At 38.6% G+C, this 16,910-nt stretch overlaps 2 protein-coding genes and 1 pseudogene across 10 annotated transcripts in view; 2 read left to right on the top strand and 1 right to left on the bottom strand.

Annotated features, from left to right (window-relative positions):
• RAD51C (RAD51 paralog C) overlaps positions 1–8,046 on the bottom strand; it is a 64,150-nt gene extending 56,104 nt beyond the window's left edge. For all 5 annotated transcript variants that reach the window (XM_072646859.1, XM_072646860.1, XM_072646864.1 and 2 more), the window contains exon 1: positions 7,783–8,046. In XM_072646859.1, the coding sequence (XP_072502960.1) occupies positions 7,783–7,900 (118 nt within the window). In that variant the 5' untranslated portion in view covers positions 7,901–8,046. The remainder of the gene's footprint in view (positions 1–7,782) is intronic.
• A 337-nt stretch (positions 8,047–8,383) lies between these two features.
• TEX14 (testis expressed 14, intercellular bridge forming factor) overlaps positions 8,384–16,910 on the top strand; it is a 143,717-nt gene continuing 135,190 nt past the window's right edge. For 3 of the 5 annotated variants that reach the window (XR_011975288.1, XM_072646846.1, XM_072646845.1), the window contains exon 1: positions 8,384–8,568. Coding sequence is in view for 3 of the 5 variants with exons in the window: in XM_072646846.1 (XP_072502947.1) it covers positions 8,384–8,568 (185 nt within the window). In the remaining 2 variants the exon portion in view is untranslated. Of the gene's footprint in view, positions 8,642–16,910 lie in introns of all 5 variants that reach the window. The other 2 variants (XM_072646847.1, XM_072646848.1) reach the window with 2 other exon arrangements.
• On the top strand, positions 8,770–13,649 carry LOC140524049 (cofilin-2 pseudogene; annotated as a pseudogene).

Genomic DNA, 16,910 nt, shown 5'->3' with positions numbered 1-16,910 from the left:
GAACAGCCAGAAAGAATGAATTCAAGTACCAAGGAACTACACTTACAATCTTAAATCCTTAGAAGCAGTAGCCCTGCACAACCTACAGTATGCCGAAGAATTTTGGGTGGCCTGCAAAAAATGTAGAGGATACAGGTTGCCTGAAATCCTTTGGTGGGCTGTAGGTTGTGCAGCCTGCTATAAAGTAAAGAAAATTCTAGTATACAATATGCAAAAAGATGAAAGATTAAAAGCTTGCAACCACAAATAACTTACCATGCAAAACTGAGTAAAAACTTAAAGAGTACATTTAATGGATTTTTAATAGAACAGAATTTTCCATCACACTTGATAAAAAGCCTAAAGGTGAGAGGAAACTTTGAGGTTCAAACTGTTAAGGGTTCCCTTGAACTTGTCTTTTTGAGTTGCCCTATTTTTCAGAAACGGCTCTGGACCCACAGCAGGGTGAAGCTCCCACCCTGAGCTGATATAACGTGTTGTTTGTATCCCAACCTGGACTCCCTATGTGTCCATATGAGTCAGAACAGACATCAGTCTGTCTGCACTAAGCTGACAAACTGTGTGTGTGTGTGCAGCTGGGAACCCTGTAGATGAGCAGACTGTCCTATTTTCACAGTCCAGCAGTTTCCTAAGGGAAAAGAATGTAGCTTTTGCCATTGCCTTGCTCCTCCCCTTTGGGAAGGGTTTTTTACTTTTTCCCACCTTCTGCACCTTTACCCCTCTCATGCCATGCCCCTTCAGGTGGAGATTCCTGGTATCCCCTCCTTTGTCCTGCTGTTATAAAAATGCAAACTTGTGTGGATTGTGAACTATTTGGGTTCTACATGCATGCTCATTTCTTTTGTAATAAACCTAGTTTTCATATAAGTTTTGTGAAATTGTGATTGCCTGTTGACAAAACACAAGAAGTAAGAGAAACCTATAAAGGTAAAAGATATTTTAGCAATTGTAAAGGGTTAAAGGATAAAGTGCTTATAGCCTAAACACAGGAGAGAAGGTAAGTGTTCCTTCAGAATCCTACTCCCTTTAAAGGTCATAAAGGGAGTTAAATAGGACAAATACAGGCTCTGGTGCTTTTTAAAAATTTATTTTCAAAAGAGAAAAAAGAATACACTAGGGAAAATAAGGAAGAAGGGGATTAGGAACTCACTATTTCTCATAACTGGGGGGCTCAAGAAAAGAAGTACATAAATATAATAATCAGTCTTGTTACCTCTGGCAAGTAACCTTATCCTTTCTGAGCCTTTTTCTCATCTGTATAATGAAAGGATTGGACTAGATGATTTCAAATATTCATCTCAGCTATAAAATTCTAAAAACCTATGAAATTTCATGAGTTATTTAGACAATAGTCCCTCTTCATCTGTGTATATTAAAATGAGCATTTTTTTTTTTATTTCAGGGAGATTGGTGATCTTAAAACAGTTAATCTTCAGATATCTGAAATAGGCTAATAAGGAATAGAATAAGAATTATTTGGTTTAATACAAGGTTTAACCTTGTGAACTTGTTTTCTTTAGTTGCTCTATTTTCCAAAGACAATGTCTCCCTAAACTAACATAACAGTGACCTTTCGCATCTGGACTCTTAAACTTTCAGTGTCCTTGAAGCTGAGTCACCTACAAGTCTGGCTCTGGCCAGTCTACTCAAAACAATGAAGTTTCTGCCACTGGAACCTTTCAGATAAACAGAACACTCGCCCTCCAAGGTCCAAAGTTCCCTAAACCTGCTGCCTCTCACTCCTCCTCCCTTATTGCTCCCTTCCTCCTTGCATTCCACTCCATTTGGGAGGGAACTGTCCTCCACTCCTCCCATGAGACCTCCCCTTTTTGTTATACCCATAAATATTTAAGGCTCAGTACATGGGATGAGCTCCTTAGTATAAGGAGTTCCCACATGCAGATACCTTTCTCTTGTAATAAATTCAAGTTACTACTCACGTCTTGTGGAGTTGTGACTTTTGGTTAACAGCCTCAAAAAAATAGAAAATTCAAGATTTTAGGAAAAGTCAAGGGCATGAGGAATAGCAAGCAACATAAAATGGAGATCCAGTTTCATAGAAAATATGTATCCTTTCTTGTATCCTGCTGGATGTCTAGAAATGCTCTTTCTTTTTCATATTTAAATTCAGAAATTTCAAAAAAAATTTGAGAAGTAAAAGCAAAAAATTTCATCCTAAAGAACTGGTGTTCTTTATCATAGAAACAATAATCTCAAAGAAACCTACTGCAGACAATATGTTAAACTTTGGGGATACAAACAAGTACTTAGGAGAAAATTTGTATGTCTAAAGACTTTTTTACCAATAAAAGATTAGATTTGGCATTCAACTAAAAAAACTAGAAAAGTAACAAATTAAAATCCCTAAACACAAAAACAGAAATTCTGAAAAATCAAAGAAGAGATAAACAACACAGAAATTTAAAAATCAACTAAACTGATAAATAAAACCAGGAGTTGTTTTTTTTCATGGACAATTTGGTAACTTAATTTTAAAATAAGAAAACCAAATTACCAATACAAAAAATGAAAAAGACTCATAAGAAATGAAATTAGAGATTATTTACCCATATTATATGCCAACAAAATTAATAACTTAAATGAAATAGATGAATGCTTACAAAATGATAAAAATACTCAGATCAACAGAATAGAAAATTTAATTAACACAATCCCAGAAAAAAAATTAACAAGCCATAAATTCTCAAAGGGAAAAAAAGAAACATGACCAGATGGATGGACTCAAAAGTGAATTCTGTCAAATGTCAACATAACAATTAATTATGATATTACATAGTTTGCAAAAAATAAGGAAAGAAGGCATCCTATTAGCCAAACTCCTTCTGCGCGACTACTATGGACCTCATCTCTAGGAAAAGACAAAGCACAGAAGAAAAAAAACACAAAAACAACGAAAGACCATTATCTCTAATGACTATTGAAGTAAAAATATTGAATAAAACATTAGCAAATAGGTTATGACAACATATTAAAAGACCATATCTATATATCAGGGATGGAGAGATAGATCAATAGTAGGAAAACCATAAACAGACCATGTTAGACAGTTAGGCAGACAGGTGGTATAGAGGATAGTGCTGGTCCTGGAGTGAGGAAAACCTGCGCAAATATGGTCTCAAACACTTATTAAATTAACTATGTGACCCTGAGCAAGTTATTTCACCTCTAACTGACTGTTTCCTCAACTATAAAATGAGGGTAATAATAGCATCCAGCTCCCAGGGTTATCGTAAGGATTAAGTGCTGTGACTTATTATCATTACATCAGGCATTTATTAAATATTTTATTCTTTTCCCCATTAATAACAAAAACAATAAAAATTATGTTTTATTAAGAGATACAGAAAAGGCCTTTAGCAACAACTCTTTTTGTTAAAAATACTGAAAAGAATAGGTATAAACAGACTTTTCCTTCATATTGCAAATAGTATCTAAGACTAAGAGTTAGAATTTTTTATAGTGGATAACTGCTAGAAGCCTTTCCAATAAGACCAGAGTAAAGCAAAGATGTTCATTATGACCACTCTAATTCTGATATACTTCAAAAACAATTATCAATAGCAATAAAAGTAGAAAAAAATTTGAGCCAATAAACATAGGCAAAGAGGAAACAAAATTACTGACTTTGGAAGATGTTTTGTTTTACTTAGAGAATCCCAGAGATTCAACTCAAATTAGTTGAAATAATAACATCAGGAAAAATAACAAGATATAGCCTTTCTGTAAATTACCAACAAAGTCCACTAGGAATAGAGATATTCCATTCAGAATAATATATAAAGTATTTGGAAATCATCTCCCAAGATATACATATGAATTTCTACGTAGATAATTACAAACACTCTTTACAGAAATAAACAAGAGATTAATTGTTCATAGTAAACAATTTAATAAAAATGACAATACTACTCTAATTAATGTACAGATTCAACACCATACCAACCCAACTATCAAAATCACTTTGTAGAACCAGAAAAAATTATTACAGAGTTCCTCTGAAGGAACAAAAAGTTAAGAATCCCAAGGGAAATAAAAAAAAAAGTATACAATGGAAAGGGGCTAGCAGTATTAGATCTCAAGCTGTACAACAAATCAGTAAACCTGGGGCCAGTCAAGTTTATGTTATCTCATCTCAACTGGAACTTCACCATAGAAAAGCAATTCCTTCTTACTCACCAAGTGATTCTCTATCACTATCTTCCCAAAATCAGTTTTATAAAGCTTTTCCTTCAAATCCCTTATGTTGTCATTGCCAGCCCATCCTGTTTCAGACTTGGCAACTGACTCCTATTTTACTGAGAAAATTGAGGCCATTCATTATCTAGGCATCAAAACCCCTCTCTCTAAGGAACAGATGGCTCTTCTTAAAAAAGCGATTGCCCTTTGTGCACAGGCACAAATGCAATACTGGCAGAGCTGTGAATTAGTCCAAGCATTCTGGAAAATAACTTGGAATTATAACATGGAAGTGACTAAAATGTTAATGCTCCTAGGGAATCAATTGCTAGGTCAATGATAACTAGAATGGCCCCATTAAAAAAAATTAATAGCTCCTCTTTCTGTAGTAGCGAAGAACTGGGGGGTTAGGGGGGAGTAGAGACCCAGAATGGCTGAACAAATCATGGTACATGCATGAAATGGAATATTAACAAAAAAAAAACATTGAATAGAAAAAATACAAAGAAGCATGGGAAGCCTAAAATGACCAAATGCAAAGTATAACAAAACAATGACTGTAAGAATGCGAGTGAGAAGAATAAAAGAAACCAAACATCATTATGTAATTATAATGACCAAGTTTGTCCCAAAGAGGATAAAGTACATCTTCCTCCCTTTTTTGTAAAGATGAAGAACTATGGGTGTGAAACACTGCATACACTGTCAGACTTGACTGATATGTTGGTTACTTTTGCCCAGCAGTGCTCTCATAGTACATACTGGAAGAGCAGCTGAGGAAAAGAGGAAAGGATATTTGAAAATAAAGATGCTGTATAAATAAAAGGTATTAATAAAATTTTAAAGGCCAACCCCTCTATTTGTGCCTTTAATCCTATTTCCTCTGTAGGGCTTGACCTTTGGGATTCATTTCTCCTCTCCCTCTGCCTCTTTTCTTTATGTCCATTAAGTTAGCAAACTGCATCCTGTTTGACCCACTATGGTTAGGCCAATACCCCCCCAAAAAACAAGAGGAAAAAGATCCAGATAGACACAAATATTTATAGCACCTCTTTTCATAGTAGCCAAAAATAAGAAAGTAGGGAGGTGTTCTCTTTGGGAATGGCTAAATAAAACTGTGGTATACAGATGTACTGGAATATTCTCCTACCATAATGATGGACAATTTCAGAGGAATCTAGTAAGACCTTTACGAACTGATGTTGAGCAAAGTGGAAAAAAAAATACTAGGAGAACAATTACACAATGATTATAGAGAAAAACTTAGAAAGATTTTAGAACTCTGATAAAAGCAAAGATAAAATCAGGAGTTCAAAAGAACAAAACATACCACACCCCTCCAAGCAGAGAGATAATGTACTTAAAAGTCAGAAAGGATATACTTTTTATGGCAAAAGCGATTTGTTTTGGGGTTTTTTTTCTGAAAGTTTGCTTAATGGGGAGGGGAATAGTAGGAAGGACAGATTTGTTTAAAAATACTTTAAAAGGAAATACAAAGAGTAGACTATATTTGTTTCCTCTACATCCTTACCTTCTAATCACTTCTTAAACCCTTGGTTTTGGTTTCCAATTCTACCACTCAACTCTCAACAATCTCTTAACTGTTAAATCTGATTGCCTTTTCCCAGGCCTTAATCTAGTGGGCAGCTAGGTGGCACAGATAGAGCATCAGGCCTGCAGCAGGAAGACCTGAATTCAAATATGCTGTCAGACTCTAGCTGTGTGACCACGGGCAAATCACTTAACTTTGATTTCTTCAGTTTTCTCATTTGTTGTGTGTTTGTCCTTCATTTTCAAAGAAGACCATGACATCAAAAAAATGATGATGACATGTATTGCAGCTGACTTTGATTTGAGTGACGGAGGGCTATGCAAGGTCACCAACCTCACTTTCATCTGTAAAATGAGCTGAAGAAGGAAAGGACAAACCACTCCAGTATCTCTGCTAAGAAAATCTCAAATGGGGTCACAAAGAGTCGGATACAACTAAAATGAATGAACATTATACTTGTCCATTCTGGTTGAACCCTGTCCTCCTACATATTTTCTCCTCTCTTGGCTTCCACGACACCACTACTTACCTCTATGCCCATTATCTCTCAGCATCCTTTGCTAGAGCACCTTTTACCTCTTAGCCCTTAAGCATAAATTCCACCCCCCCCCCATCCTCTCTTCCCTTTTTCTCTTGTGTACTACATTTTTTCTTTTGGTGACCTCATTTACTCCCTGGTATTAAATTACCCTCATTACACAATCCCAAATCTATATATCTAGCTCTAACCGTCCTAATCTTCAGTCCTGCACTGCCAGTTGGCCAACACTGATACATTAATAACCTGCTAGCACCATAAACTATTTTTCTCCTTCACATCCCCAACAACTTCTCTATTTCTACTAAAGCCAGTACCATTCTTCTGGTTAGGTTAGTCACCTTGCCTTTATCGTTTATTCTTACCTCTCTCTCAACAACGCATCCCATAGTTGCCAGGTTTTCTCAATTCTAGTTTCTTAATATCTCTCACTTCTATTTCCCTCTTTCTACTTAAAGTGGAAAAGAAATCTCCACTCCTAGTTTAGGCCTTCATCTCCTCATCCTGGACTACAGTAACAGTGTCCAAACTGGCCTCCTAGCTTCCACTTCCAAACTCCAACGCATCCTCCACAGAGTTGCCCAAATCATCTTCCTAAGGATACATACATAAGCAAGTCATTCCCCTGATCAAAAATATTCAGTGACTTCCAGTTACCTGTAGGAGAAAATGCAAATTCCAAAGAGACTGGACCATCAGCCACCTGTGATTTGGCTGACAGAGTATACTACCAAGTGACACTCTTGTAACCTTAGAGCTCTGCCTGGAGCAGAGAGGTTAAGCAACTTATGTTAGGGTCACACTAACTGTTCATATCAGAATAGGACTTGAACTCAAAATTTCCTGGCTTTCCTAGGCCAGTACTCTATCCCTTATACCAAGGCTTTCTATCCATTTTTTATTTTTAAACCTCTTCAGCACCAGTGTGGTGAAGCCAAATCCCTTCTGAAAATGTTTTTAAATGTATAAAAAAAATACACAAGATTACAAATTATAATAAAATACTTGTAAAAGTATTTTGTTTAAAAAAAATTGTTAAAAACAACAGCTTAACATCAAATCAAGGCTATGTGCACAATTTTATCACCTCATTCTCCCTGTTGTCAGTCAGTGAATTCAATAAGTATTTATAATCCCTTACAACGTGCCAGGCACTGTGCTAAGCTTCGGTCATACAAAGGAAAGAAGGCAAGAACAATCCCTGCCCCAGAGAAGCTCCCAGTCTAAAGGAAAACATGCAAACAGCTAGGAAAACGAGCTACACATATGTGTATATGACACGTGGGCGGACTGGTCTATGTGTGTATATATACACAGCTGGAGACGATTAAGCATAGCCCAGGATGAGATGACCGGGTCCGAACTAGAGTTTACCATTTGAAGGGAAAAGGAAATAAAAGTGAGAGAGATGACAAAGTTAGAGCAGGGCCTCCGTGGCACCCGCGGGTGCCCGGGAGGACTGGCTGGGCAGCTTGGGCTGCCGCTTCCCGCCTACCTCTGCTGAGCTCCGAAGGCTTCAGCTCCAGGAGATCCTCGGCTGTCCGGAAGCCTGCACTCACCAGTTTTACTCGCACGCTAGAGGCCAGAGGGTAGCTCCCCAAGTCCCGCTGCATGGCAGCCCTGGGGAGCTCCGCCGGACCCTGTCACCAGCATCCGGGATTCGGGCTAGGCGCCCAAGCAGAGAGCCACGCCCCCTAGCGTGACGTCAGACGTAAACCGCCGCGGAGCGAGGCCTTACGGTCCCCTCCCTTCGAGGGCGGGAACCTCGAGGCCCGGCTCTGGGCGGCCCGGTCTTGTCTTCTCCCGCGAAAGCGGGAATTCGGGGGATAGAAAGCCTACGGTGACGCCGTCGCCACCAACGGCGAGCGGCTTCGGGCCTGCCGGGTGGGGGTGACCGGGCAGTCAAGGCGGGGACCCATTTTTTTCTTCCACATACACCTCCAAACAGTCGTCGGGGGCGGTGTTAGCCCACGTGGACCGCACTTTTGGCTGGTCTGAAACCTGTCCCTCCCCTTCCCGTGCCCCAATGCTTCCAGGAGTCCGGAAGGCCGAATTTGCCGAGACCGCTAGCCTAGGTCCCTGATTCGCCTCCCTCGATGCTCCCGGCATCCCCTGGGGCCCCTTCGGCAACGCCGCCTCCACGTCCCCCTCACCCCTTTCCCGCCCTCGCGAGGGATTGTGGGCCAGGAGTCACGCTCGCGCGTCGCCCTCGTTCTTTGCCTCGTTCTCATCTTCTCGGTCCCCGCCGCCTCCACCTTCTCCAAATCTCCAAATGCGGGAGGTAATGGAGGTTTCCACAAGCGTTAGCTCGCCAGTCCCAGTGTAGGAAAAGGAGTAACCGGAAGAGAATGCAAGTAACGAGTAACCCAGAGAGGGAGGGCGTATGATGGGATGATGGGACCCCAAAGAGGACCCGTTGGGGCGGAGCGGGGGGGTGGGAGGGAAGCAGGTTCCTGCCAGGAAAATGGCGGAGGAGCCGAAGGGCGTCGCTAGGCCTCTGGTGCTAGGTCACGCCCTGGCGCCCATAAGCGGCCTTTCAGGAGCTGTGTCCAGTGCTATTGTTAAGTTTGCTAGACAGGGGCATCTGGGTTTTTTTGGTGTTTTTTGTAATTGCTTTAAGTTATGTAACTCCTTCTACAAGTCTCTCATTTTAATCTCACAACCTTAGGAGATAGGGGATATTTATTTATCTCAGTTTTACAAATGGGGAAATTGAGCAGAGCAAAGGTTAGGGTTAGTGACTTGCCCAGGGTCACACAACAGGGAGAATCTGAGGCTGGATTTGAACCGAGGTCTTTGGACTTCAGGTCCAGCACTGTCTTTTCTCTGTGCCACCTAGCTGCTCCCTGTATAAAACAGTAGACTGAACAGGTACAATTTTTAAATCTTAGAGCAAAGATAACCCTTAAAAAGTCTGGGCACCATTTGACCTTTCTGCCAACTGTTACATCGATTGCATGGTTTCCAGTATGGTCATCCAAGCACATGGTAATGACTACAAAAAGTAGAAATGGTCTATAGGAGACACAAAAGTGATCTTATTGGACATATGGGATTTCATGCTGAAAGGATTCTTCTAAATTGTAGGTTCTAAACCTTTTGTTGAGTGTCAAGAACCCCTGTGGTGATTTTAGTGAAGCATATGGATTTCTTCTAGAGTTAAGGTTTTTAAATGTGTGAAATAAAATGCCAAGGAAAGAAAGGAAACTAATTATATTGAAATAGTTACCATTTTTTTTTAAAGTTTACCGATCCTGTTATAAATTGATTCTAACCCTTAATTTAACAAATTAGGAATTTGAGACCCATAGAGGTAAAAAGGAGCCTTAGGGGCTAGTGATAAACTCAGAAGTCAAACCTCCTAGTCTTCTGACTTCAAATCTAGTGCTTTTCCCACTCTACAATACTGCCTTTATATAACTTTGTCGTGTAAATAGTCCCACAGGTGTGATGTTTGGGCAGAAATAACTAGGTTTGTAGTCAGTGGACTTAAGTTCTAGTTGTGACCCATTTGTGTTACTTTGGCCAAGTCACTTCATCTCCCTGGACCTCAGTTTTCTAATGTGTAAAATGAGAGAGTTGGACTCTAAATCTGTGAATCTGTGAATCAATGTATCGAACCTCCAATTTTTTCAAGGCACTGAACACTTGGTATTATTTATTCTAATAGAGTAGGTAGTGATAACTTTTAAATTAGTGTAATTAAATTTACTAGTGAATAATAAAAGTAATAAAATTATACTCCCCTATTACTATCTAGAGCTGCATCATCCTCTTAGGCACTGAGGCTTGCAACCTGGGTATCCATCCCCATCTTCCCCATCTTTGTCCCATATCCAGTCTTCTGCTAAATCTTGTTGAGTCTGCCTAGCAATAGCTACAGTATATATACTCCCTTCTCTCTTGACACTTCTATCTCCTTGGTGTAGGCCTTCATCACTTCATGGCTGGACCATTGCAGTAACCTTCTGATTGGCCTCAAATCTCTTTCTCCATTTGGCTCTCAACGTGGTCTTCCTAAAGCACAGGTCTGACTGTATCACCCACTTACTCAATAAACTTGAGTAGCTTCTCATTACCTCTAGGATCAAATATAAATTCCTGTTTAGGTTTTAAAGTCCTTCATAACCTAACCCCTTCATACAGTCTTCTTAAACCTTCTTCCCCTCCACATCCTAGTCTCCTTGATGTTCCTTACACAAGACTCCATCTCCCAATTCCATACATTTTCACTGGCTGTCCCCATTGCTGGGAATGTTTTCCTCCTTTATCTCTGATTTCTGATTTCGTCAAGTCTAAGCTAAAATCCCATCTTCTGTAGGAGACCTTTCCTGTGTGTCTTAATGTTAGTCCCTTCCCACTGAGATTATCCTCAGTTATCCTCATTAGGTATTTTTTAAATGCCTACTCTATGCCAGGTACTGTGCTTATTTCTTAGAATACAAAGAAAAGCAAAAGACAGTTCCTTTTCTCGAGGAGTTCGCAGTCTGTTAGGTGAGACAACTTGAAAATAACTATGTTCAAACAAGATGTATATGACACAAATTAGAGATAATCAATAGAGCATTATTTAGCAGTAGTGTTAAAGGTGATTAGGAAAGGCTTCTTGTTGAAGGTGAAACTTGAAGAAAGGAAGGAAGCCAAGAGGTAAAGATAAAGAATAAAAGTATTCCAGGTGTGGGGAACAGCCAGTAAAAAATGCATGAAGTTTGGAGGTGGAGTATCTTGTGCTTGTGAGGCCATTGTCACTGTATCAAAGAATGGAAGAAGACTAGAAAGGTAAGAGTCAAATTGTGAAGGGCTTTGAAAACTGAACAAAGAGTTTTATATATGATCCTGGAAGAGATCACTGAAGTTTATTGAACAGGAGGTGACATGGACATATCTGCAGTTTAGGAGGACTAATTTGACAGCTGAGTAGAGGATGGATTAAAGAAGGGAGAGACTTGAGTCAGGGAATCCAACCAATAGGCTATTCAAGTACAAGGTGATGAGGGTCAGTGTCAGGTGGTAGTCTTATCAGAGGAGAGAAGTGGGAGCACAAGAGATAGTTGTTACAAAGGTAAAATTGACAGGTCTTGGTAACAGTGGATATGGAAGATGAGAGAGAATGAGGAGTGGAAGATGACATCTGAGCCTGGATGACTGGGAGGATGGTGGCACCCCCAGCAGTTAAGGGGAAATTCAGACGAGGAGGATGATTTTGGGGAATAGGTAAATTCAGTTTAGGACTTGGTGAGTTAAAGATGTTTACAGAACACCCAGTTTGAGATGTCTAGTAGGAGTTAGAGCTGTGAGTCTGGATATTAGGGGAGAGGTTAGGGCAAGATAAATCTAAAAATCATCAGCTTAGAGATGGTCATTGAAGTCATGGGAATTGATGAGAATTTAGTGATGAAATAGTTTAGAGAAAAAAGAAAGATGGTACAGGACAGAGTCATATACCCTGTACAGGTGTTGCATGTACATAGTTGTTTGTATGTTGTCTCCCCTGGCAAGATTTCTGGCTAAAGCAGAGTCATCCCATGGGCTTAAAATGATGAAAATGGAAGGACAACAGCTAGTAGGGAAAAAAAATGGGGAAAAATTATTAAAATCATGGCAATAGACTGTTTTCTCTCTTTTAAAAATGTCAACATAAATTTAAAAGGTTTAATTTTAAAAGGGGAACTAGATTTTGGGGTGATGGTAGGGAAAGATGGAGTAAAGGATAGAAAATAAATACAGATGTAAACTATGAGCTGTTTTATGAGTTGTTTCAATCACCACAACTAACTAGTACATAGAAAAAACAACAAAGGCTTAAATACCAGGGCATTCCTGTTTTGGCCCCAGAGCTCCCAACAGCCACTGCCCTCCTGTTGCTGCTGCCACCACTGCCCCTACTCCGCCTCCAGCCTTCACTCCCCCTGTACTTCCTCCCTCTTCTCCTTTTCCTCCTGCTGCTCCTCCTCCTTCTCTCTCCTCTCCTCTTCCTCTAGTGCCCCTGGGTGAGAATCCACTGCTGCAGCCTTTACCATCCCTGGAACCATGGCTTCTGGAGTAACTGTGAATGATGAAGTAATCAAAGTTTTTAATGACATGAAAGTAAGGAAATCTTTCTATACAAGAAGAGATGAAAGAAAGAAACCAATTCTCTTCTGCTTTAAGTGATGACAAAAAACAAATGTAGAGGAAGCAAAGCAGATCTTGGTCAGTGACATTGGTAATACAGTAGAGGACTCCTACACATCTTTTGTGAAGTTGCTACCTCTGAATGATTGCTGATATACTTTGTATGATGCCACCTATGAGAGAAAAGAGTCTAAGAAAGAAGACCTAGTTTTTATGTTGTGGGCTCCTGAATGTGCTCCTTTAAAAAGCACGATGATTTATGCTGATTTTAAAGATGCCATTAAAAAGAAATTTACAGGTATTAAACACAAGTGACTGGTAAATGGCTTGGATGATATTAAGGATCATTCAATGCTTCGAGAGAAATTGGGAGGCAATGTAGTAGTTTCACTTGAAGGAAGACCTTTATAAAATGACAGTGAAGTGCCATCTGGAAGTAGCTTTCATTTCTGTAGCTCCATCAGTTGAAATAGTGTTAGGTTTTTGTCTTTTACCATAACTTCCCAGAAAGCATAAAGAAATCAGTAATTTAAGCCACCTACCAGTAATTGCCATTAGACTGTTTCATCCTGATTTCCTATGTAGAACCCAAGGAATGCCTTCACATCACATTTTTGCCAAAACAAATGGCATTATATGCATCCCTTGCAGAAGAGATGGATGTGGTAATCAATATGAATAGCTTAGAAAACTGCCAAGGGTCAAGCTAATTGAATGCCTTGGTCAGATGCTAAACTTTATTCGGTATTACTTAGAGTTGCGCTAGATTGCAGTTCCTGAAGTTCTTGTGTTTTGTATACCTAACCTGCCTTTAACGTGCCTCTTGTGGCATGACAGTGCATATGTATACATATTTATATGTGTAACTATGCATTGAAAGTACTTTTGTGTGATAAGTTGTCCCTTTCAAAAAGGAATGCCAATTAAGTTGTCATAATTGTCATCAAATTATTATAGCACCTATAGTACCTCAGTACTCATTCTTGTTATCTACGTATCTTCTCAAATGAAGTAGCTGTTAATGCCTTTTTTTTCCATTGAATGTACACTACAGGAGTAGGAGTTAAGTGTTTATCATGTGAGAGTCTTACAGCACTAAAGACATTTTGAATAATGTTATAATGGCAATTTCTATATGAAAAGAGCCTTAAATAGAACATTGTTTTTGAGAAAGATCCCCACCCCCACAAAACTGGTCATGTTGCAATAAAACTTGTGGCTTGTTACAAAATAAATATCAGGGTGTTCCCATGATAAATTGCAAGATTTCAGTCTCTAGTATTTGGAGTTTAGATTGCAATCCTTGTTATTTGTATAGATCACTGGTTTAGCTAGTACTATAGTCCATGCTCTAAACAAACTTGATCTAAAGAATAGTACTTTGGTTCAGGTAGAAGTAGATAATACACTTAAGTCTTGTGGGTTACGTAACTACAAAAGGTCTTCCATAAAATTCAGTAACAGGTTGGGTTGAGCTTTGTGTCAGACTCCTTGGCATGAATTCTTTCTCTCTTAATCATAGGATGTGCCACAAGTTCCTATTCCCACTTGTTCACATTTTTTTTATGATGGCCTTGCTTCAACAGATATAATTATTGATTGCTATGACACTAAATAAATAAATTAATTTAGATAGAATTGTCTTTTTTATTATATTGGTTCAGCTTACCCATGAACAATTAACATTTCTCTGATTGTTTATATCTGACTTTATTTGTGTGAAAAGTATCTTACAATTATGTTTGAATAGTTTCTGGGTTTGTCTGGTCAGGTAGACTCCCAACTATTTTATATTGTCTGCAGTTATTTTAAATGGAATCTCTTTCTATCTCTTCCTTCTGAACTTTATTGGTAATACATAGAAACACTAATCATTTGTGTGGGTTAATTTTTTATCCTGCAACTTTGCTAAAGTAATTATTTCAACTATATTTTTAGTTGATATCATCTGCAAAGAGTGATTGTTTTGTTTCATCTTTGCTTATTCTAATTCCTTCCATTTCTTTTTCTTGTCTTATTACTATAATTGACTTTTCTGTGTGTGTGTGTGTGTTCATCCTTTGTTGCTGAAGAAGACCATGCCATCAGAGAAATAATGACATGACTTGCGCTTGACTTTGTTTTGAGGGAAGGAGGGCTGTGCAGGTCACCAACCTCACTTCTCCAGAACCATCTGAATCTAGATATTCATCAGGATGACTGGAGGTGGCCCAGAATGAGGCAGTTGGGGTTAAGTGACTTGCCCAAGGTCACACAGCTAGTGAGTGTCAAGTATCTGAGGTGAGATTTGAACTCAGGTCCTTCTGAGTCCTGCACTGGTGCTGTATCCACTGTACCACCTAGCTGCCCTAATTGACCTTTCTAGAACAATATTGAATGATAATTGGCATCCTTGCTTTACCCCTGATTTTATTGGGAAGATTTCTTCTAGCTTATCCTCATTACAGATGATGCTTGCGGGTGGTTTCAGATAGATACTACTTAGCATTTTAAGGAAAGCTCCATTTATTTCCTATGCTTTCTAGTGTTGTTACTAGGAAGGTATGTTGTATTTTGTCAAAAGCTTTTTCTGTATCTGAGCTAACTCATGTGATTTTTGTTTTTGTTATTGACATGGTCAGTTATACTAGTAGTTTTTCTATCTAGTCATAATGTGATCTTTGTGACAGATTACTGTAATCTCCTTGCTAGTATTTTACTTAAAATTTTTGCATCAATATTTATTAGAGAAATTGGTCAATAGTTTTTTTTTCTCTGTTTCTACTCTTCTTGGTTGAGATATCTGCACCATATTTGTGTCATAAAAGGAATTTGGTAAGACTCCTTCTTTGCCTGTTTTTTACTTTTACTTTGTCTGAGATCCTGGTTAGTATCTGTGCTTTTTTTTTTTAACCTCACCTGAAGCATATTAGATTCTGTTCCAACTCCTTATTTTTACACTGTGTGTGTCTCTCTTGTTTCAAGTGCGTTTCTTGTGAACACCATATTGTTGGATTCTGCTTTTCAGTCTATTCTGCTACCCATTTCTGTTTCATGGGTGAGTTCATCCTACACCCATTCACAGTTACGCTTATTAACTTTGTAGTTCCTTCTGTCCTTCTGCCCCCCCCCCAGCTCTTATTTATCCTTCTCCCCTATCTCTTTCATCTTGGCTCTTCTCAAAAATTTTGCTTCTGACCCCTGCCTCTCTCAGTCTGCCCTCCCTTCTATCAGTCCCCACACTTTTCTCTTATCCCTTTCTCTTCCTACTTCCCTGTAAAGTAAAAATAGATTTCTGTACCCAATTGAATGTATACCTTATTCCCTCTTTGAGCCACTTCCAATAAGAGTAAGGGTCAAGCTTTCTCTCCCACCTCAGTCTTTCCTTTCATTTTATAAAAGCTCTTCCTTTGTTGCTTCTTTTATGTGAGATAATTTACCCCATTCTTCTCCCTTCCCCATTCTCCCAGTGCATCCCTCTTTCTCACTCCTTAATTTATTTTTTGACATCATCCCAGCATAATCAACTCACATATGTGTTCTCTGTCCATGTATACTTTTTCTAAATTTCCTAAAAATGATAAAATTTCTGCAGTTACAGTTATTTTCCCACGTAAAAATGTAAACATTTTAACCTTATTGATTCCTTTATGGTTTCTCTTTCATGTTTACCTTTTTATGCTTCTCTTGAGCCTTGTGTTTGAAAGTCAAATTTTCTATTCAACTCTGGTCTTTTCATCCAAAATACCTGAAAGTCTTCACTTTCATTAAATCTCCATTCCCCTCCTCACCCCCCAGCACCCCAAGCACTGTACTTAGTTTTGCTTTATAGGTTATGCTTGGTTGTAATACTAGCTCCTTTGCCATCTGGAATACATACCCTAAGCCCTTTGATCCTTTAATGTGGAAGCTGCTAAATCTTGTTTGAGCCTGGCTGTGCTCCAGGGTATTTGAATTGTTTCTTTCTGGCTTCTTGCAGTATTTCTGCTTGACCTGGGAGCTCTGGAATTTAGCTATAATATTCCTGAGAATTTTCATTTAGGAATTTCTTTTAGGAAGTGATTGGTGGATTCTTTTAATTTCTATTTTACCTTCTGGTTTAGGATATCAGGGCAGTTTTCCTGGATAATTTCTTGAAGTATGAAGTCTTTTTTTTGATCATGACTTTCCGATAATCTACTGACTTTTAAATTTTCTCTCCTGGATCTATTTTCTGGGTCTGTTGTTTTTCCAGTCAGAAATTTCACATTTTCTTCTATTTTTTTCCTTCTTTTGATTTTGTTTTATTGTTTCTTGGTTTCTTGTGGAATCATTATCTTTTACTTGTCCAATTCTAATTTTAAGGAATTAATTTCTTCAGTGAGCTTCTGTGCCTCTTTTTCCATTTGACCAATTCTACTTTTCAAGATGTTCTTTTCTTCAGTTGTTTTTTGTGCCTCTTTTACTATTTGGTCAATTCTAGTTTTTTAGATATTATTTTCTACAGTAGTTTTGTATGTCTTTTACCAAGTTGTTGACTCTCTTTTCATG

Source organism: Notamacropus eugenii, chromosome 2 (assembly GCF_028372415.1).
Source record: "Notamacropus eugenii isolate mMacEug1 chromosome 2, mMacEug1.pri_v2, whole genome shotgun sequence".
Lineage (NCBI taxonomy): Eukaryota > Metazoa > Chordata > Mammalia > Diprotodontia > Macropodidae > Notamacropus > Notamacropus eugenii.
Note: the sequence above shows the minus strand (reverse complement) of the source record. Positions and strands in the feature narration are given on the sequence as shown.